At 31.9% G+C, this 24,474-nt stretch overlaps 1 protein-coding gene across 4 annotated transcripts in view; it reads left to right on the top strand.

Moving 5' to 3' along the window:
* Positions 1–24,474, top strand: part of LOC110017826 (MLO-like protein 12) — a 64,021-nt gene that overhangs the window by 30,155 nt on the left and 9,392 nt on the right. For all 4 annotated transcript variants that reach the window (XM_020714945.1, XM_020714944.1, XM_020714943.1 and 1 more), the window contains one exon: positions 781–821. In XM_020714945.1, the coding sequence (XP_020570604.1) occupies positions 781–821 (41 nt within the window). The remainder of the gene's footprint in view (positions 1–780; positions 822–24,474) is intronic.

Raw genomic sequence — 24,474 nt, 5'->3', positions numbered from 1 at the left:
GTATTTCACCAATTGTGTGTATTAGTCAAAATTTTCAAAATCAATTGTTGAATTAAAAATTTATTTAAATGTCCAAGTGTTGCGATTTATGAATGAAAAAGTACTACATATTTATTAAAAGATTTGGATGCTTATTCTATTTGTAAGCTCTAAAATTAAATTATCAATCATATATATATGTGCGTGCGCGTGTGCGTAGGGGTGCGTGTGTGTTTCATAAATTTAAATTTAAATTTCAATGTGAATAATTGAAACTTTTTTTATCTACATAATTTAAATTTAATTTTTGAATAACACATTTTTATTAAACCTACCACAACAGCTTATTAATTCAATGTGAATGAAGGATCAACCACATCAAGAATGTTTTTTTTTCTCTTTTTTTCTCGATATCGTGAGGCTAAACCCCAATAGGCATGTCAGTCAGTTTTTCATTATCACCCATTAATGATGAGCTTCATTTTCTTCAAAAAATGATTATTAAACTGCTTAATTTATTATTTGCAAGGTTACCGACAACCATGCGGTTGATTGTTATTGTCTCATTTCTTTTTTTTTCCATTTCATGTTCCTGCAAAAAAAATATGTATTAGTATGTTAAAAAACCGACAGGAATTTTTTTTTGGTGAGGAGAAATAACAGTTTTTAGGGAGATATTACAAATACGTGCCAAATCTCTTAATAAAATTCAAAATAAGGGCATTTTATTATTTCAAATTAACTTTGTGCTTTGTAATATATTAAATTCTGATCTACATATATTTGTGGCAATTTTTGCAGATTTTCGTGTTGAGTTATGGCTCCCTATTATTCCTTTTGTGGTGAGTGCCTAAATACGCTAAATTATAATTCAATAATGGAGTTCATTAAAGTTGAGCATATTTAATTAGATATAGCACAAATGAAATTTTGATTTCAATTTGAATTGTTCAATTATAATGTTTTTGTTTTTACACGAACAAACAAAAATAAAGTAATCATTCTTTGAAAAAAGTTTCCGTGTCTTAAAACATCTCATGTTTGCTCAACTATAATGATATTTCTTATTTTCTTGATTGTATAATAACATAGAATTAGATCTTAAATGAGTTATGATTGTTCCATGACTACTCCACACATCCTTTCTGGTTCTCATATATATAGATTGGCACAAAATTTCTCTTTAATTTTATGATATTCAATTCGTGTTGTTTATTAAAATTTTCTTTTTCTAACAGGATGATAGGAGTATTTTTTATAAATCTTCATAATTTTACGTAAATTTGTCTTAAAATAAAAATGAAAGCATTCATGATGTTATGTAATATTGGGCTAATTTTACTCTCTAATGCCAATTTGATTTTTTACTTCGGCTACGTTCTATTACACTATCTTCGTTTTACTTATAAATTTCCACCATAATAATCAAAATCTTCAACGTTTATTTTTTCGAATATATTAAAATTATTTTAAAAATTCTTATTGTTTTATTTACTGTCTCAAAAAATTTGTAGAGGTAGAGTAGCATTTATAGTTGTTGTATGAGAAATTAACGTACACAAATAAGAAAATATAGCAAATGGAGATACAAGATTTTTTAATTGAAAAAAGTTCTGAATGGAAAAAAATTATGTGTGGTCTAGCCCTGGCCAAGTATTACACTATATGTTTGTAGGTGCAGGATTATATCCTTCTCTCTCAATAGACTCAACGGGGTTACAATCTTATACTAAAAACCATGCTTGTCTTTATGTCGAATACAAGTGTTAAGAAATTTAACAACAATTGTAGTTTGGCTACAATGATTGCAAGTAGTTCTCTCGAACGGTCGGTGGTCGACAATAGCTACTGATGATGGCATGTTGTGGTTGACAGAGGCCAATGGCTATGGAAGTCAATGACAGCTGGTAGCTACATAAGTCAATGGTTACTTGTTGGGTCTTCTCTCTAATAAGCTCTGAAATTTCATTTATCCTTCTTATCTTTTTCTTCCCTCTAAGTCAAGAGAGGGGGTCTATTTATTATTTTTTTTAGTGAGGGACATTTTGATATTTTGCCGCATAACATCCCTAACTACGTGGTCAAATGGTTCATGCTGATCTACCGTGTTCATAAGTGATTTTTTAAGAATTTGGCCGCCTTAATGGCATCATAATTGAACAATCTTAGGTTTTTGGATTGGTCTGGTCGAGATGCTTGATTTAACTATAAATATTTCAAATTTGGTGTTCATTTGACAATTCGGTTGACGGTACAAAGCCTCCAAATATGCTTTTAACGGCTTGATCTAGGCTTAATAGGACCCTATTAAATCAATTTTTGATTTGTTCGTCTTGTCCAAACGCTCAATTTGATTATAGGTTTGATGAAATTGGAGCTTGGATGATCGTTAATTTTAATTTGAAAGATTTCTTATAAAAAATGAATTGTGATTCATGCCTGTATATAAAAAAATATTGATGACACATCAATTACCGCCCATTTCTAAAAGTCGTTGTGTATGTCTTTCAAAAATATAAGTCATTTGAAAATTCTCCATCATTATTCTACATATTCTAAAACTTTGCTATTTGGTTTGAACAAAAATCTTCGACATTTTCAAATTTGCTAAATTCTTTTATGGAAGCTTCTTGGAATTTTGAAGATGGCCAAATTTGAATCAAAAATGTAAAAAAATGGTGAAATATATACTTCTAAATAAAACAATCCTATTGTCACTATCACCATTTGCAGCGACGACCCAATAACAGTGGAAATTGTGGCTCAGTATCTGTTTGATCACGGTTGTGCTACGGTGGTTGTAGCTCGTGATGTTAGTCCGATGGTGGAAATTGTCTGGAAGCATAGGTGCACGTGTATACGCATGAGAGCACTTGAGCACAATAATATGCCCAAGGATGTAGTGGTCTCCACTGGTGAGTCTGAGCGCAAGCAAGGGCGCAGTGACGTGCGGGCTTGTTGCGTGGGCTGTGCTTGTGCTTGCGCCGGTGTGCGCATGCGAGTGCTTTGTGTGCACATGTTGGTACAACCGTTCACGCATGGTGTTATGTTTCTGTCTTGCGCTTGCACAAAGGGGTGCACACAAGCAACATGGACCACCATATTCTAAAGAAGCATCTAAACCATAGTGTTCTAATTACATATATCTACTTGTGTGCAAAAAGTGTGGTTGAGGATAAGGTATGATTTTGATGGGGTTACTGATACTAGCCTCATTCTAAATGTCCAAAAATGCTAAAATGTGTCACTATAAGATGAAAATTTTAAGTAAAATACATTTCAAAGGGGTCAGCCTCCCTTAAGGTCAAAATCATATATGTTTTAGTTTTATAATAGATTTGATTTATGATGGATAATATTAATAGAAAGATAAATATTTTTAATTTTTAAAGTACGATCTCATATACGTGTCTAGACAACCCAAGTGACATATTTTAGATCTCTTGGATTCTTAGTGCAATCATACACATGCTGATCGCAATAAATATGCTTATTAAAGTATTGCAACTAACACCGAGTCACACATCTAAAAATGTGATTTGCCATCAATAACATGCTAGGCGAGAATGATGTAAAATGCAAGGTGGTTTAGCGTGATATGATTGCTTGAACTAGGTATGAGAAGTCAATAGTGATATGTTAAGTGGTTTTACATGATATGGAAGCTCGAGCTAAGTATAATTAACTATAACATTGATGGAATGACATTCTATATGTGAGTACAATGCAGAGGGGGTCATTTCATCCAACTTGAGCATGTGGGAACATGCTCATATATGCACACATGATGCGTAAAATGCAAGTGATGCTGTGCAAAATGACTCACAATGTGATGCTAACATGAAGCTAAATAACAAACATACCACAAAATTATAATTTTCAAACTTGCTTAATGCTAGTCACAAGCACAATTCAAATTACATTTTTCATACATGCTTAAATTTAAATCACGAGCATAATACAAAATAAAATTTTCATAGATGCTTTATTTTAAATCATAAGCACAATATAAAATATTTTTTATACATGTTTGATGTTAAATCATAAATATAATGCAAAACATTTTCCATTGATGCTTAATGTTCGAGTCATGACATGATACAAAATCGTTTTTCTTATGCAATATGAAATATTTCAAATATAATTGGTGCACATGAACATGCATGTATGCTCACTTCAAGATGAAGCTAGATCTACTTAATGGCCAATCAACCTATTAAGTAACCTCGCATGTGTGGGTTTTATTGAATGTGAGGTGTACCGACACAGTATTATGCACGATAATAATGTGTTCACTGATCCACTTTAAAATTAACTGTTTTTAGTGCATATTTTATGATCGTTTCATGCATATTTTTAGTGATATTTCACTTTAAAAGAAGATATTTTGCATATTTTTGGTTTCAGGTACATAAAATAGATATTTAGAGAAAATGAGGGAAAAATGAGCAAAGGAGGTGCAAAATGGTATGACACCATAGTGTTGCCCCCGGCGCTATAGCGCCATAGACGCGGGTAATGGGCGTTATAACACCCAGACTGACGCTATAGCGCCAATAACTACCTTTCTACAAGATCCATTGAATTAGGTTGAATTTTTAAGGGGTGTTTGAAACAACCCTAAGTTATTTTCAGAGATCTATTAATATGGACGAAAATTGAACGAAATAGAGTACTTTTTGGCAGCATTTGAAGTCCCACTTTAGTGTTTAAGTATATGTTTTACTGTGTTTTGTGTTGTAATAGTAAGAGTTTGGAGATTTCTTCAAATAGACTCCAGAATTTATGTTATGGAGAAGACAAGGTACTTTGTATTTGTGTTTAAGTTTTTGTTTCTAAGACTTGGATTTCAATACAAATTTGGTGATTTTATTTTAGTCTACATGAATTCTGAGTAGTTCAATTTTTCTCCTTGCTCTTGGGAATTAATCTTGTGAGATGAGAATGATTTAAAGATTTTTATTTACTTTTAAAAGTTGTGATAACATTTTCACCGATTCTTCATTGACTTTACAAATTGGTCAATTGTGAGGTTTAAATTTGTTGAGAAACATAAAGACCCGGGTGGGCTATTGATTTCACCCAACTGGTGAGTGTCACATTTCATTCTGGGCAGAGCCATTGCAATCACCTAAGGGGGAGTGCAAATAGTAGAGAGATAAATTTTGATGGATTCAGAATTGATGTTTCTAGGGTGACAAACTAGATTTTTTTTCAAATTAGGTTTAGAGTTTGGATCGTAAGGGTCCCTAGTAGGTCCTATAAAGAGGGCACAGTGGGTGATCTGAAGATGAGAGACCAGAATCTATTCATGACTACTACACAAGCTGATGAAAAACTCTAAATTAGCCAATGTTTTTTGCTAGCACCGTGAGAAGGTAAAAAATAGGAATGCTCCTATGTCACAATACATCATCATACTTTTACTCATTCAAATCCTACATAGATTAATATCTCATTGCAAGTGAAAAGATTTTTACATATTATTCAAACTCGTTAGAATTACTTTTATTAAGCTGTTAGTTATAGTTGTTTTTATCTACTTTAATTTAGTCTTAACTATTGTTTTCATTTCATTTTAATTTAAATATGCAATTTAGATAAAATTTGCATTTGAGTTTAGCAAGCCAATTTAAATAGTTCAACTATTCTCGTGGGATCGATACTGGAGTTTTTAAGAAAAATCTTATATTACTTGAAATGATATGTATACTTGCGTAATACCTTTGGTGTGAAGTATTATTTTTTAATTTTTATATCACTACATTTATTCACATTATCCGCTGAATATAAATTGAGTCAAGTTTTTTGCAATATTTTGGATATTAAAAATATAAGTAATTGCAAGCCGAGTCAAGTTTTTGGCACCCCGGGGATAGGTAACAGAAACTTTTTAAATTTGGAAAGTGAACTTTTTGATTTGCAATTTTGTTTGAATTGTAGATTTTATTTCATTAAAGTTAAATACCCGAAAATTAAAAAAATTAGAAAAACCAAAAAATTAGAAAAATTATTATTAAAAATCGGGAAAAAAATTATTATAAATTCTATTTTATTTTGTTGTGATTTTTAATATCTGAATTTATTATTTGTATGCTTAGTTCGAAATCTGAAGGATTAGTGTCATACGATTATGAATTAGAACGTATTATAACAAAAATTTGAAAACACGAAAGACTTCATAATTTTCAAGATATGGCGAACACTTCACAAAATAATATTGATATTAAAATTGGTGAAAATAAACATCATAATTTACAAAAATCTGTAAGGGATTATGCAAACTTTATGACATATGAAATTCGCTTAAGTATTCAAACTCCTGCTGTAGCGACCAACTCATTTGAACTTAAACCTACAATAATACAAATGATACAAAATAATCAGTTTGGGGGAACACTAAATGAGGATCCAAATTTTTATCTTGTAAGTTTTTTAGAATTGTGTGCTGCATTTAAATAAGATGGTGTATCAAATGATGTCGTCACACTTAAATTTTTTCTCTTTCATTAAGGAATAATGCTAAGATGTGGTTAAATTCATTAACACCTGTTTTCATTAGAACTTTGGGAGATTTGACACAAATTTTTGGTTAAGTATTTTCCACCTTAAAAAATTGCTAAACTTAGAAATAATATTACTTCTTTTACTCAGTATGAAGGGGAGTCAATATATGAAGCTTGAGAAACATTTAAGAAACGCTTTAGGAAGTGTCCACATCATATTTAACCACATTAGTTAATTATTTAAATTTTTTATAATGAATTAGTTGGATCCCTTAGATTTATCATAGATGCTGCTGCTGGAGGTTCATTAATGTTTAAATCATTTGATAAAACCTATGCTTTAATTGAACAAATGACTATAAATAATTTTCAATGGCCTCCTGAAAGGTTAAATCCTAAGAAATTAGAAAGTATTCATGATAATAATGCTATTTCGATGCTTGCTTCATAAGTTGCTGCATTATCTAGGAAAATAGACCAAATTGTAATGAATTTTTTTCAAACATCTCAATTTTTTGAAGAAAATTCATTATTGCAATTGCTTGATTCTCAAACTTCATTAGAAACTATAAATGCTATTAATAGACCAAATAACTCATATTCTAATTATTATAACCCAGATTGAGAAAACCATCCAAACTTTAACTGAAATAACAATTTTAGTGGTGGAACTCAACAATGGGGAAACAATCAAGTGAACCTATTGAGAAACTAGAACAATCAGGGTAATTCTAACTTTAGACCTATTTATCCTCTTGGATTTAACAATAATCAAGTTAAGGAGAAGAAGTTGTTTTTAGAAGGAGTGATGTTACAAATGGGTAATCAATTACAGAGTCTGAGTGTTGCTATAAAAAAATATAGAGAATCAATTGGGACAAATTGCTAACGCACTTAACAATAGACCTCGGGGAGTACTTCCTTGTAATGTTGAGATCAATCTTAAAGGTAAAAGTAAAGAGCAAGAACAAGTTAAATTTGTTCAACTAAGAAGTGGGATGGAATTGAGTGTTGGTGTTCAACAAGAAATCAAAGTTGAGGGAAAAGATAAAGGAACTGAAAAACCTGACGAAAGTATTCCTAAGGAAGTGGAATAACCTGTTTCTCTAACTAACAAGAATAAAGAAAGACCACCACCTCCTTTTCCTTAAAGACTTAGTAGAAACTTGATCAGCAATTTTTAGGATTTTCTGAAATATTTAAGAAGCTCACAATTAATATTCTTTCTGTAGAAGCTTTGAAACAAATGCCAAGTTATGCAAAGTTTATAAAAGAAATTTTACATAAAAAAGGAAGTTTGAAAATTGTGAGACTGTTGCACTTAGTGAAAAGTGCAGTGCAATAATTCAAAAAATAGTTTCCTCAAAAACTCAAAGATCCTGGTAGTTTCACCATTCCTTGTGTAATTGAAGAAATTTTATGGAAAAACTTTATGTGATTTGGGAGCAACCATTAATCTCATGTTATTATCTATATTTGGAAGACTAGGTATAGTAGATATTTCTCCCACTAGTGTAACCCTACAGTTAGCTGATCGATCTATCCCTTATCCTGGTTATAGAAAATGTGTTGGTTAAAGTGAATAAATTTATCTTCTCTGTTGATTTCATTGTGTTGGATATGTAAGAAGATAAAAACATTCCTATTATTTTAGGGAAACATTTCCTAGCTACTGGACGTGCAATGATAGATGGGCAAAAATGTAAATTAACCATGAGAGTTAATGATCAGGAAGTAACTTTTAATGTGCTTAAATCTATGAAATATCCTGATAATGAAAAAGATGGTAAATGTTACATAATGGATATAATAGACTATATGATTGTTAATCATTTTCAAGAAAGATGTGAAGTCACATTGGATAAGAAAGATGAAGTAAGTTTAGTACAAAATGGATTAGAATTTGAAAAAGATTTTGAAAGTGAATCAAAAGAGAAAAACATTGAGTTAAATTATGTTCATGAAGAATTTGAAATTTTGGATATTACTGAAAATAGTAAACCTCTGATATCTTCTATTGAAAAACCTCTTAAACTTGAGATGAGAGTTCTACTTACTCATTTAAAGTATGCATTTTTTGGGAACTCATCTACATTACATGCTATTATATCCTTAAATTTGACTGATGAGCAAGAAGAAAAGTTATTAGAGACATTGAAAAATCATAAGAAAGTTTTTGAATGTGCGTTAGCTGATATTAAAGGAATCAGTGCTTCAATCTGTACGCACAAAATTTTAATGGAAGATAATTTTAAGTCTAGAATTGATTCCATAATGAAAGAGATTGTTAAGAAAGAAATTTTAAAGTGGTTGGATGCTGTAATTATTTATCCAATTTCAGAGAGTTTATGGGTTAGTCCTATTCATTATGTTACTGAAAAAGGAGGAGTGACTGTTGTTGCAAATGAAAAGAATGAATTAATTTCTACAAGACAAGTCAATGGATGACAAATCTGTATTAATTATAGAAAATTAAATATCGCAACAAAAAAAGATCATTTTCCTCTATATTTTCTAGATCAAATGTTGGATAGACTAGCTGGGCACCATTATTTTTTCTTTTTGGATGGATGTTTTGGATACCACTAAATACCTATTGTTCATGAGGATCAAGAGAAAAAAATATTTACTAGTCCTTATGGAACATTTTCTTTCAGGAGAATGTCATTTGAATTATATAATGCGCTTGCAACATTTCAAAGATGTATGATGTCAATTTCTGTAATTTAATTGAGAAAGGAATTAAAGTTTTATGGATGATTTCTCAGTTTTTGAAAATTTAAATTCATGTTTAGATCATTTAACGAGAGTTCTAAAACGCTGTGAGGAAACAAACTTTGTTCTTAATTGGGAAAAATGTCAATTTATGATTGTAGGAGAAATTGTTTTCGAACATAAGATTTCTGAGAAAGAAATTGAAGTAGATCTATCAAAAATTCAAGTAATTGTTGAGCTGCCACCCCCTACTAATGTTAGAGGAATATGAAGTTGTCTGGGTATGTAGGCTTTTATAGACGTTATATTAAATATTTCTCTAAAATTTCCAAGCCTTTATTTCAACTGTTAGAAAAAGATGCTAATTTTGATTTTAATGAGGAATGTCTTAATGCTTTTAATTTATTGAAAGAAAAATTAATCACTGCACCTCTTATTATTTCATTTGATTGGACAAAATCATTTAAATTAATGTGTGATGCTAGTGATTATGCTATTGGGGCTGTGTTAGGGCAAAAATATGATTAAATTTTTAAAATAATATAGTATGTTAGTAAAACCCTTAATGAAGCTTAAATTAATTACATTGCTTAAATTAATTACAAAATTAATTACATTACAATTGAAAAAGAATTATTAGCTATAGTTTATGTTTTTGATAGATTCAGACCTTATCTTATTGGAACTAAATGTATTGTGCATAATGATCATTTTACTATAAAATATTTAATGATGAAGAAGGATGCAAAACCACAATTAATTAGATCGGTCATTCTAATGCAAGAGTTTGATTTTCAAGTTATGAATAAGAAGGGTACTGATAATCAAATTGTTGATCATCTAACAAGGCTTGGAAAAGAAAATGATAATTTTAATGATAAAATTATTGAAAGTTTTTCCGATGAACAATTATATGGAATTAATGAATGACAAGTTCCGTGGTATGCTTATATAGTAAACTATTTAGTTAGTAACATTTTACCCTACGGACTTGAGGACCTACGGACTTGATAAATATCAAACTAAAAAGTTCATTCATGATTCTAAATATTATTTTTGGGATAACCCTTATTTATATAAATAATGTAATGACTTAATTATTTGAAGATGTGTATCAATTGAAGAAACCCAAGAAATTTTATAAAAGTCTCATAAATCTGATTTCGGAGGACATTTTGGCGTTGATAAAATTGCACTTAAAATTTTGTAATTTGGATTTTATTGGCCTACACTATTTAGGGATGTTAATTATTATATAAAAACATGTGATAGATGTCAAATAGTATACAGTATTTCTAGAAGAAATGAAATTCCTATAAATTTTACTCTTGAAGTTGAAATTTTTGATATTTGGGGTTTGGATTTTATGATACTATATATATCTTTTGGAAAAATTTATATTTTAACAGCTGTGGATTATATTTCAAAATGGATTGAAGTGATTGTTTTACCTGGATGTGATGCCAAAAGTGTTACCAAATTTTTAAGGAAAAAATTTTTTACAAGATATGTAATACCGAGAGTAATCATTACAAACGGGGAAGTCATTTTAAGAATAGAATAATTAAAATAATAACTCAAAAATATAGAATCAAACATCGAATTGCCACAACTTATCATCCTTAGATTAGTGGTTTGATAGAAGTATCCAATCGAAAAATTAAAAGAATATTGGAATAAACTGTAAATCATAATAGAAGTGATTAGTTTGTTAGACTTGATTCTGCATTATAGGCTTGTAGGACTGCTTACAAAACTCTTAAAGGAATGTCACCATATAAACTCATATTTGGGAAACTTGTTATTTGCCTGTTGAATTAGAACATAAAACTTATTTGACAATAAAAGAGTTTTATTATAATCTGAAAGATGTTGGAGAAAAATGATTATTATAATTAAATACAACAACAATAACAACAACAACAATGCCTTAATCCCACTACGTGGGGTCGGTTACATGAATCCTTTTTCTCCATTGTATCCTCTTTAGTGTCTTCGAAATAGAATCTTATGTCAAAATGAGGAATGAATCTTATGAGAATGCAAGAATTTATAAAGATAAAATGAAAAGGAGACATGATCAAAGAATTCTAAGAAAGCATTTTGAGCCTGGACAAAAAGTTTTATTATACAATTCAAGACTGAAATTATTTATGGGAAAACTTAAGTCCAAGTGGTCAGGTCTATTTATTGTGATAAGAGTTTATCCAAATAAAACTGTTGGTATTGAAGACCCTAAGACTGGAAGGATAATTAAGGTAAATGGATACATGTTAAAAGCTTATATAAGTGAATATAGTCCTATATTTAAGGAGATCTTAATGTTGGGTCAACCAGATTAAAACATTGGATATGTCAGGATGACGACGTAAACTAAACTTTTTGTGGGAGACAATCCATAGTTATCGATATGGTTGACTTGATTGTTGATTTTAGTTGTGATAAATTTTTTGATGTAAGTTGGAGTTTTGCATGATTATGTTATGCAAAACATTATTATATTAATGGAATTGAAGATTGGAAGAAAGAAATTTGGAATTTGAGAAAGTTGGTTTGGCGTTATAGCGCCACAGTTTGAGAAACTCCTTGAAACCGCCAAAATTTGGTTTTCTTCCCTTTTTTTTCTCTATAAATCAGCCTAGGACGGGAAGGGAAGTGTTCCTTCGACTTTTCTTAGCATTTTGGTGAAATTTGAGAGTGGAGAAATGAATTCCTACTTCAAGGATCATGGAGAAAAATGACAATGGGAGATTTGAAGATAAGAAGATGGTGCATAGGGATGCTCAGGCGTATCTCAACGGATTTCTTGCATTGAGTTTGGAGCGACTTATGGAAAAATTTGGGAAGATTGAATGTGAGATCTCTCAATTACTCACCAAACTTGAAAACTAGTTCCACCAATATGAGCATTTGGATTGACAGCTAAAACTCCAATTCAACAATTTGACATGTTTTCAAGATTGTCAAGTGACAATTTATAGCATAAATAAGTGGATAGATGAGAAATTCGCTTCGTACTTTCCTCGCGCTCATTTTTATCATTCCTACGATCAAAATTGTTTGGTGGGTGAACAAGAGAATGACACCTCCGATCACAACTGGCTCTAAAGTGATTCCGTAGAAAGATAATTGTGTTAGTAATGTGTTCTTATGGGTAGTGCGCCGATGTTGTCTTTTATTAAAGCTTTTTGAACTTCTAGGATGTGTTTGTGTTGTATTGGCTTATATCTATGAATTTGTTGTGTTTTTTGTATTAAAAATATTATTAATATAAGAAAACCAGTTCTGTGTTGTTAAGTGAAGACCTAATGTGATGAATTGAGTATTTGAATGTTAGACTTTGGATTGATGCGAACAAAGAAATGACCATTAAAACTGAAAAATAAGACTTTAAACATCTTAGATTTTCTATTCTCTGTCATGACATAAAAAATCGTAAAATTCTGGGTGCTTATGAATGGCGCTATAGCGCCGAGCCAAGCTGAGAGCAGGTTTAAGGGGAAAACCCGCCGGTTGACCCCATTTTTGAACTTGGTTCGTCTTCTTCCTCTATTTTTTGCATTTTTGCTTCCCTTAGGCTTGGAATTGTGCTTGATTTACTTGGAGGAAGGACTTCAAACTCTAAATTTCATCATCTTTGGGTGAGATCTTCATCTTTGCTTTGAAACTTTTTGATTTTACCATGGATTTCTTCCACATTGTGGGTATGGCTGAAAATTTCAAAACTTGGTGGAAATTATGAGAAATCCATGGGTGAGTGATTAGTTTAGAATGTGTTTGTTGGAGCCTAAAAATCATATATTTGATATTTATGGAAATTTTATTTGGAATTTCTAGATTTTGTTATGGCTCCTAAGATGAAAAGAGGAAAAAAAAAGGGAGTTTTTGATGTTGATAAATTCGTGAGCATGAAAGCTCAGGACAGGTTCAGCGATCTGTAACCTAAGAAATTGATTGCAGAACAAAGTTTCGTTTATCCTGGTGGTGCAATATAATACATGATTGCAGCGCGACAGTGGGAAAGTTTTTGCTATTTCACTGTCGTCGCTGTGATTTCTGTGGTTAGAGAGTTCTATGCAAATTTACTTGACAAATCTAATGATTTCTTCTATGTGAGAGGGCAGTATGTGGATATAAGTTCTGCTCGGATCAATCACATTTACAAACTACATAGTGTTCCTACTTGTTTCTATTCGGAGTTTCAGCCTACTGAAGAGTTGGAAGAAATCATGCAATTTTTGACTGATGGTAATGAAGTATGGAAGATTAGCAATGGACGCTAGGTAAACTTTTCTTTCTCGAAAGTAAATGTTCATTCTCGTGCCCGACATTATTTTATTTTTGGTAGGTTGCTTCCTACTAATCACTTCAGCGAGGTAACTTGAGAAAGAGCCGCATTGAACTACTGTAATTAGATGAACAAATCAATTGACATTGGCTCTTTAATTTGCAAGAATATGCTTATTTCTTCGAGGGGAGGAACTACTGGAGGTATGGGCTATCCTGCTCTTATTACTATCTTGTGTGTTGAATTTGGAGTTAAGTATGAGACTTGGGAAGAAGTTTTACCATCTCATAAACCTATTAGAAAAACTAATTTGAAGATGTATGGAAAATATACTGGCGTAAGATCTAGAAGTAGAGGCTCCGATATTCCTTCAACTTCAGTTTCAGCTTCCACTTCTAGACCTTCTACATCTGGAACTACTTCACTTGATACTCTAATGGAACAATTATTCATTCAACAATGAGATATCTTAAAATTACAAAATCAGTAGAAGAGGTTGGAAAATCATCTTTGTTATAATGATGAGTACATGCAGAAAAGAGTGGATTATGATACTGCTTATCATGAGACGTTGGAGAAATTCTTAAGGGGTGACTACTCGATAGTATTTCCTACTTGCCCTAAATATACGTCTTATAAGCCTGATAATATGGAAGAGGATTTAGGCTTTGATGTTGATGATGATGATGATGATGATGGTGATGAAGGTGATGGTGATGTGTAGTGTTATTTGTTTGTTTTATTGTATTTTATTTTTTGTTTTCATGTGTAGTTTTCCTGTAGCTAGTTTGTTGTTGTATGTTAGAGTGTTTAAATTTGCATTGGCTTAAACTGTTAAAGTCATGTTTATTGTACTAAACTCTTATGTTTTTTATGTTTATTTTTCACTTCAATGTAAATGCTAGAATATTCTTTTTATTTTTAGACATGCCTAATTTTACTTGTCTTTATTAACATGCTAATTTTACTTGTCTTTATTACTTGCACCTGTACTGATCTATTATTTTTTTAAATCTTGGAATTTTTTTTTCTGCCTGAACTAATCTGTTGAAATTTAAGGAAAGAGAGAAAATCTTTTTAAGAAAGAACTAAACTTTATTTGTCCTTAAAGAACTATATATTTTTAAAATTTATTTTAACATAACGTGTGGTATGCTGTGTTAGCTTTAGATAACTATATTTTTGATTTTATAAATGTTATAGAAAACTTAAGTAAAAGTTTTTTATAATAAAGGTTAGATCTAAAGTTAAGATATTTAGCATGAGAGGATAAAATTATGATTTTACTATTTAAAGGAAGGAAAATTGTATTTTTGGAATTGTTAAGAATTTTAAAGTTTTACTTTAAAAAGAAGAAATTGAGATTTTATGAAAAATCTTTTTCAAAGCTAATACAATTTTGTTAAAATAAGAAAATGTGGAAAGTAATTAACTTTAAAAAGAGAATGAAGGTGTTCAAAATCATTAAAGTCTATCTAGATATAGTAATTCTCACATGACATGAAAAGAAAAAAAAAGATTAAAAAAGATCCTAAAGAAAAATAAAAGAAAAATTAAAAAAAAAAGAGAAGAGCAAGAATGAAAAAGTGTAAGAAGAAGCTTGAGGAAATGCCTAATAAAAAATTAGCTCCACTTAAATCATCTTAAGGAAAGGAACTTAATTACATTTTTAAATTAAGACTTTAAGTATTAGCATCCTTGCTAATAAAGTCTTTATGAAGTTGGTTTTTATTGTGATTCTTCTAAGCATTCAAAATATGACCAAATTACAATTATTCTTTAAATGAATAGAAAAATCAGAACTCTTAGACTTGACTACTGGATATTCTTATATTTTTGTTTTAACCTGAGTTATTAAAAATTTTTCTAAAGTTTCACTATCACATTTATAAAACAAAAAACTATAGAAATCTCTACTTCCACAAGTTATAATTTTTACATAATATAAATGAGTTAGTTGAGGACAAGTAACGTTTAAGTTTAGTGGAATGATCCATCTTAAAATTACCTGTTTTTAGTGCATATTTTATGATCGTTTTATGCATATTTTTAGTGACATTGTACTTTAAAGGAATGTATTTTGCATGTTTTTGATATCAGGTACATGAAATGAACATTTGGAGAAAATGAGGGAAAAATGAGTAAAAGTAGTGTAAAATGGTATGACGCTATAGCGCCGTCCCCTGGCGCTATAGCACCATAAACGCGGATAACGGGCGTTATAGCGCCAATAGCTACCCTTTTAGGATCCATTGAATTTGGTCGAATTTTGAAAGGGATGTTTGAAGCAACCCTTATTTATTTTTAGAGATGTATTAATATGGACGAAAATTGGACGAAATAGAGGACTTTTGGCAGCATTTGAAGTCCCACTTTAGTGTTTAAGTGTATGTTTTAGTGTGTTTTGTGTTGTAATAGTAAGAGTTTGGAGATTTCTTCAAGTAGACTTCATAATTTGTGTTGGGGAGATGACATAAGGTACTTTGTATCTGTGTTTAAGTTTTTATTTCTAATACTTGGATTTCAATATAAATTTGGTGTTTTTGTTTTATTTTTCATAAATTCTGAGTAGTTCGCTTTCTTTCTCCTTGCTATTGGGAATTAATCATATGAGATGAGAATGATTTAAAATTTTATATTTACTTTTAAAAGTTGTGAAGAAATTTTCACCGATTCTTCATTGATTTTACAAATTAGCCACTTGTGAGGTTTAAATTCGTTGAGAAACATAAAGACCCGGGAGGGCTACCCAACTAGTGAGTGTCACACTTCATTCTGGGCAGAGCCGTTGCGATCACCTAAGTGGGAGTGCAAATAGATTGGGAGATAAGTTTTGATGGACGCAAAATTGATGTTTCTAGGGTGATAAACTAGATTCTTTTTCGAATGCGGTTTAGAGTTTGGATTGTAAGAGTCTCTAGTAGGTCTTATAGAGAGGGCACAGTGGGTAATTTAGAGGTGAGAGACCAGAATCTATTCATCACTACCACACAAGCTGGTGTAAAACTCTAAATTAGTCAATGTTCTTTAATAGCACTGGGAGGGGGTAAAGAATATAAATGCTCTTATTTGTCACAATACATCATCATACTTTTACTCATTCAAATCCTACATAAATTAATATCGTATTGCAAGGGAAAAAATCTTTACATATTATTCAAACTCGTTAGAATTACTTTTATTAAGTTGTTAGTTATAGTTGTTTTTACGTGCTTTAATTTATTCTTAACTATTCTTATCATTTTATTTTCATTTAAATCTGCAATTTAGATAGAATTTGCATTTGAGTTTAGCAAGCCAATTTAAATAGTTCAACTATTCTCGTGGGATCGATACTAAGATTTTTAAGGAAAATCCTATATTACATGAAACGATATGTATACTTGCATAGTACCTCATCTGGTGTGAAGTATTATTATTTATTTTTCATATCATTACATTTATTCACATTAGTAGCTGAATATAAATTTGGTCAAGTTTTTGACAATATTTTGGAGATTAAAAATCAAGTAATTGCGGATCTGGTCACTCACCTTCATTTGTGTGACTAAAGCATGAGAAATTTTCATGAAGAAAACTCTCATGACCTAGAGAATGGAAAATCAAAGTGGCTTTTCCATTCCTTAGGCTAAAAGGTTCTATCATTCCATCAAAATAATGGAGCCATCACAACAAATGCATGGTTTCTAGAACCTTGAAAATAAGTCAAAGGAAAGGGCTTTGGAAAATCTCTGATTGGATTTTTGAGAATCAAGAAAATGCTTCTTATCCTATCCTATGGAGTTTTCTTTAACATTTACTTAGCATATAACTCTAACATAGAGAAAAAAAAACTCTCATTGTCGTGATGTTTGTTGTAGCATACTCCTTGTTTGTCCAAACTCTTTTTGCAAGGATGTAGGCTCTCCTCCAAGAAAACACCAAGAGTTCTCAGTATCCTGCGCTCAATTTCAAGAAGAGAGGAAGTAGGAGAGGGTGAGGAGGTGGAAGATGAAGAAAAATGAAGGAGAAAAAGGTAAATGAGGAAGGAGAAGAAGAAAAATCAGGAAGAAGGTGGCTTTACTTTAGGGTTATTCTCTCTCATTTTTTTCCAAGAGCTTTCATGACTTACCACCACGATTTCTACAATTGATCCCTCTTTTTTAGCCCCCAAAAGTTTCAAATGTGCTGAAAACTAAAGTAGAAAGGAGCCAAAATTCTTTCCCTATGTTCAACCCACTCTATTCCACATTTTCATGCAAATGACCATATAAAATTATGTTTAATCCACATGGCATGCATGCAATAAGCTCTCTTGGAAGCTAAGTGTCAAAGACAACTTTTGGTTGTATCACCCCCCCACTTTTTCATATCCAATATTTTGCCTTATGTGATCTGATTCGTCCAAAAGGACCACAAAAACTAAAACCAAGCAATAGGCTGGTATTGGGGAACCTAGAACTGGCGCCTAGGCGCCACTCTTTATGGTTCCTAAAACTTGGGCGCCAGTTCCAGCGCTAGATCTTCGTGTTGAGGTGCAAGTACCTGGCACTACGGTGCCAGGCAGACTAATATGGCATGGGTACGCGTTATGCTCGTGTGTGTGGGCATGACTTTGACTCGGGGATGCCCAACAAACCCTAATTTTTGAAAAACATACGTGGATTAAGGATCCCTAAAACCACGGAAACCTGAAAAAGCTTTCATATCATCCAAATGGACATTCTATAATGAAACATCAAAAATTGATACCAACGTGGAAGAATATCTAAATTCTATTCAATCTTCTCATTATTTGAATTAGAATTGAAATCTTAAACTTGGCGGCACGTGATTCCAATATCAATTGGAATAATTGCTTCATGCCCAACTATAGATTATAGAGTGTTTTTCTAGTTGGAATACGCTAAGTGGTGCGGTAAGGCCAGGGAACACTGGGGAGTTCTTCAGCCAATTCGCCCTCTAACCTTACCAATGTTAGCTTTTAGCCCCTTGAGCATGGTAAGATTAGTTCCCTCAGTTTGAATGTTTGTATGTGGATGAGCTACAAATGTATGCAATAGCTGGATGTAGAGATTCTTACAGGATGTAAGGAATTATCTAGTAAATTGAGTTACATTATTAGTACCAATCTTTAGATGAATACAAAAGTGACATAATTTGTTCTCTTAAATGAACTATTTGACATTTACTTATGTAATTTTAGCAACCCGCTCTGCTTCCACCCACTTGGTAAAGTAATCACCAAGATTATAAACATTTGCTGCATATTGGACATAGGAAAGTGTTCCATAATATCTAACCCCCATTAAATGAATGACCGAGTACTTTTGAGAGATGTAAGCTCTATTAATAGTATTTGTGTCAGACTAGAATGAAATTGATAACCATTGCATTGCTTGGTGAAATTCAATGCATCTTGTTTCATAGTAATTCAATAAAACTCTTATCTAATTATCCTGAGGACGAGTGATCTTTCTCTTAATTGTTCACCATATATTTCATAGGGAATTTCTCACAATGCATAATCAACATCAATTGGTGAGAGACATTTAAGATATGGCTCAATAAATGTCTTTTTGTACAGTTCATAATTTGTTGTAATAAAATTCGCAGCTTCTCACCTGTCACAAAGCTACATTCACATCTTCAAGTAATATCCATTTCAAAAGGAAAGAGATGATAGAGTTAATCCATTTCAAAAGAATCCTTGACAATTTAAGTAATTAGTTTAGAAAGAGCTTCAGCTTGAGAATTATGCTTCCGAAATATGTGAATTATTTGACATGTTTGGATATAAGCAATGAGTGATTTAACCAAGCCAAGATATTGTAGTAGTTGTGAATTGTAAACATTGAAGTCTCCTTCCACCTGCAACTGAGAAATTCTAATCTAGGAATCATTATAAATGACTATAGTTTGAACTTCACAATCTATGATGAGCCCTAACCCGATAATGAGGGATTCATACTCATTGATGCTCTTTGTTGTAGAAAATTTCAGACGAAACCCATACTCTAAAATGCTTTGCTTAGAAGAAATAAGCAGAACCTAGTTCCAGCTTTGAAACTCCCTGAGGATCCATTGACATAAAGTTTATTGGAAAGATTTTGAGGGTGAAATAAGTTGCTTGATAGGGATATAAATTATGCATTCGATCACATAATTGGCAAGTACTTGTAACTTAATATCAGATCTTGGCAAAAAACAGATGTCAAAACCCCTAACTCCGCTAACTACTTCTCTAACCTCATAGATGCCTTTGTTTTTTACAAATCAGCTCTTAAAGGGAGATTTGTGTAGAAATTTTAAACTTGAAAATACAAACGTACTTTTCATGTCGATAATATTAGTGCTAGTGTCGTTTTTTTGTCAATGAAGGGTAATTTTCTGTTTCAGAAAAGATTTATTAACATATCATGTTGTTCATTGAACCATTTGTTCCTCCCTAATCAGGACTAGATTTATTGCATATTGGAGACTCCTATAAATAAATATATAATGTTTTGCCTTGCACGGGTTTTGATAATAGAGGCGGTGAAACTAAGTATGTTTTAAGCTGATATAAAGCAGATTTCCATTCATCCATCCATTGAAAATTAGTATTTCGCCTTGATATCTTGAAATGGGCAACTATCTATCTCTCCATCATGCCAGAAACAGAGATAGAGCTTCTATCCTTTGTTTAACCATTGCGCTTCTTTGATATTTTTAGGTGGCGTCATATCCTTGAGTGCCATAATCTTCTCAGAATTCACTTTGATTCTATGATAGGTCTCCAAGAACCTAATAAATTTGCTTGATGTGTCTCTAAAAGCACATTTGGTTGGGTTGAGACATATATCATACCCCCGAAAAAGATAAAAATATTTTTCCATGTTAATAATATGTTGAGAGGTTTCTCTTGACCAACATATTATTGATTTATAACTTCATGGTAAGTCCCATAATGTTTTTGAAGACTTTTTTCATAAGACAAACAACTTTCACTGATTTTTTTAAGCCTAAAGGGCATCACTCTGTAACAGTACAAATCTTTATCTATATGGAAGGAAATGGCTACCTCATCAATGAATTTATTTTTATGAAATTGTAACTAGAATAAGCATCCAAAAATTTTAGCATTTGATGTTCAGAGATATCATCAACCCATTAATCTATTTGGCGAAGTGAAAAGCTGTCTTTTGGACAAGTTTTTTAAAGATTTGTACAATCAACATACATACTCCATGCTTGAAATTCTATTTTTAGCCTAACTACCATTGTCGAATAAACCTTTAGATCTCATCTTTATGCTAATAATATGCTTCGATGTTATGGCCAAGATTCGATGGAAGTGACAATATTGCTCCTGATTCTCTAAAATATGATTTAATGAATGTGGCCATTTAAGATTTTCTTATCTTCAATTTCTACCAAAATGTTAACATGTGATCTGTTAAGCGGAGTGTATTCCGTCTCTAAACGATATTCTCATTTCTGTGATAAAGAGGGCAAACTATGGTTTCCTTGTTGCTCATGTTTGTTTCGTTGAGATGCTTAAGCAAAATCTCTAGTGTTACTCTTAAGCCTGGTGAGCGGTTCAAATAATTTTTTTGTAGCGATGGCTTCATGAGCTGTAATTTGTGCTTCAACATGATGGATGAGGTCAACAAATGAGTGAGCTGTTTCTCGCATTAAGGATGAGTAGAAGAGTCCAGGACGTAATCCCTCCATGAAGATGCATCTTAGCCATTCTAGATCTACTCTTGTAATTTATTGAGCTTCAATCAAGAATCTTAAGAAAAAAATTGTCAATTACTCTCCCTTGACAAATCCTAGAGAAGTGGGGTATTTGATAATCCTTTTATTTGTGATAAAATGCTCTATCAAAGGCTGGTGTCAGGGCACTTAGAACTGGCGTCTAGGCGCCACCCTTTATGGTTTCTAGCTCTTAAGCACCAGTTCTTGGCGTTGGATCTTCGCGTTGTGGTGCAAGTACCTGGCACTAGGGTGCCAGGCAGACTAATATGGTGTGGGTACGCGTGATGCTGGTGTGGGTGGACATGGCTCTAACTCAAGGACACCCAACAAACCCTAATTTTTGAAAAACATGCATGCGGATTAAGGATCCCTTAGACTACGGGAACCTGAAAAAGTTTTCATATCATCCAAATGAACATTTTATACATGAAGCATCAAAAATTGATACCAACCTGGAAGAATATCTAAATTCTATCAAATCTTCTCATTATTTGGTTCAGAATTGAAATTTTAAACTCGAAGGCACGTGATTCCAATATCAATTGGGATAATTGCTTTCATGCCCAACTATAGAATATGGGGTGTTTTTCTAGTTGGAATAAGTTAAGTGGTGCGATAAGGCCAGAGAACACTAGGGAGTTCTTCAGCCCATTCGCCCTCCAACCTTCCCAATGTAAGCTTTTAGCCCCTTGAGTATGGTAAGATTAGTTACCTCAGTTTGAATATTTGTATGTGGATGAGCTACAAATGTATGCAAAAGCTAGATGTAGAGATTCTTATAAGATGTAAGAAATTTTCTAGTAAATTGAGTTACATTATTAGTACCGATCTTTACAGGAATACAAAAGTGACATAATTTGTTCTCCTAAATGAACTGTTTGGCATTTACTTATGTAATTTTAGCAATCCGCTCTGCTTCCACCCACTTAGTGAAGTAATCACCAAAATTATAAACATTCGCTGCATATTGGACATAAGAAAGTGTTCCATAATATCTAACCCCCATTAAGTGAATTACCAAGTGATTTTGAGGGATGTAAGCTCTACTAATAGTATTTGTGTGAGACTAGAATGAAACTGATAACTATTGCATTTCTTGGTGAAATTCAACGCATCTTGTTTCATAGTAATCCAATAAAAATCTTATCTAATTATCCTGAGGGCGAGCAATCTTTCTCTTAATTGCTCACCATATATTACAAAGTGAATGCACAATCAACTGGTGAGAGACATTTAAGATATGGCTCAATAAATGTCTTTTTGTACAGTTCACAATTTATTGTATTAAAATTCGCAGCTTCTCACCTGCCGCAGAGCTACATTCACATATTCAAGTAATATCAATTTCAAAAGGAAAGAGATGATAGAGTTAATCTATTTCAAAAGAATCATTGAAAATTTAACTAATTAGTTTAGAAAGAGCTTCAGCTTGAGAATTATGCTCCTGAAGTATGTGAATTATTTGCTTCCGAAATATGTGAATTATTTGACATGTTTGGATATAAGCAATGAGTGATTTAACCAAGCCAAGATATTGTAGTAGTTGTGAATTGCAAACATTGAAGTCTCCTTCCAACTGCACCTGAGAAATAATAAGTTAGGGATCATTATAAATGACTATAGTTTGAACTTGACAATCTATGATGAGCCTTAACCCGATAACGAGGACTTCATACTTAGTGACTCTATTGTTGTAGAAAATTTCAGATGAAAACCATACTCTAAAATGCTTTGCTTGGAAGAAATAAATAGAACCTAGTTCCAGCTTCAGAACTCCCCGAGGATCCATTGACATAAAGTTTATTGGAAAGATTTTGAGGGTTGAATAAGTTTCTTGATAGGGATATAGATTATACATTCAATCACATAATTGGCAAGTACTTGTAATTTAATATCAGATTTTGACAATAAACAGATGTCAAACCCCCTAACTCCATTAACTACTTCTCTAACCTCCTAGATGCCTTTGATTTTTAAAAACTAGCCCTTCAAGGGAGATTTGTGTAGATGTTTTAAACTTGAAAATACAAACTTACTTTTCATATCAATAATATTATGCTAATGCTATTTATTTGTCAATGAATGGTGATTTTCTGTTTCAGAAAAGATTTTATTAACATATCATGTTGTCCATTGAACCATTTGTCCCTCCCTAATCAGGACTAGGCTTATTGCATATGGAGACTCCTATTGATAATTATATAATGTTCTGCCTTGCACGAGTTTTGATAACAGAGGTGGTGAAACTAAGTATGTTTTAAGATGATAAAGAGCAGATTCCATTCATCCATCCATTGAAAATTAGTATTTCTCCTTGATATCTTGAAAAGGGCAACTATCTATCTCTCCATCATGCCAGAAAGAGAGATAGAGCTTCTATCCTTTGTTTAACCATTGCACTTCTTTGATATTTTTAGGTGGTGTCATATCCTTGAGTCTTATAATCTTCTCAGGATTCACTTCGATTCTATGTTGGGTCTCCATGAACCTAAGAAATTTGCTTGATGTGGCTATAAAAACACATTTGGTTGGGTTGAGACATATACCATATCCTCGAAAAAGATAAAAATACTTTTTCATATTAATAATATGTTGAGAGGTTTCTCTTGACCAACATATTATTGATTTATAACTTCATGGTAAATCCCATAAGGTCTTTGAAAACTTTTTTCATAAGACACCAACAACTTTCATTGATTTTTTTAAGCCTAACGGGCATCACTCAGTAATAGTACAAATCTTTATCTATATTGAAGGAAGTGACTACCTCATCAATGAATTCATTTTTATCAAATTGTAACTAGAATAAGCATCCAAAAATTTTAGCATTTGATGTTCAGAGATATCATCAACCCATTAATCTATTTGGCGGAGTGAAAAGCTATTTTTTGGACAAGTTTTTTTAAGATCTGTTCCTCATGCTCGAAAGGCTATCCTTTAGCCTAACTACCATTGTCGAATAAACCTTTTGATCATCATTATGCTAATAATATGCTTTAATGTTATGGCCAAGAATTGATGGAAGTGACAATACTGCTTTTGATTCTCTAATGTAGGATTTTATGAGTGCGGCCATTTAAGATTTTCTTATCTTCAATTTCAACCAAAATGTTGACATGTGATCTGTTAAGCGGAGTGTATTCCTTCTCTAAACGATATTCTCATTTCAATGATGAAGAGGGCAAACTGTGGTTTCCTTGTTGCTCGTGTTTGTTTCGCTAAGATGCTTAAGCATTATCTCTAGTGTTACTCTTAAGCCTTGTG

This window comes from Phalaenopsis equestris, unplaced genomic scaffold (genome assembly GCF_001263595.1).
Source record: "Phalaenopsis equestris unplaced genomic scaffold, ASM126359v1 Scaffold000002, whole genome shotgun sequence".
NCBI lineage: Eukaryota > Viridiplantae > Streptophyta > Magnoliopsida > Asparagales > Orchidaceae > Phalaenopsis > Phalaenopsis equestris.
This window is presented reverse-complemented; position numbering and strand designations above follow the sequence as displayed.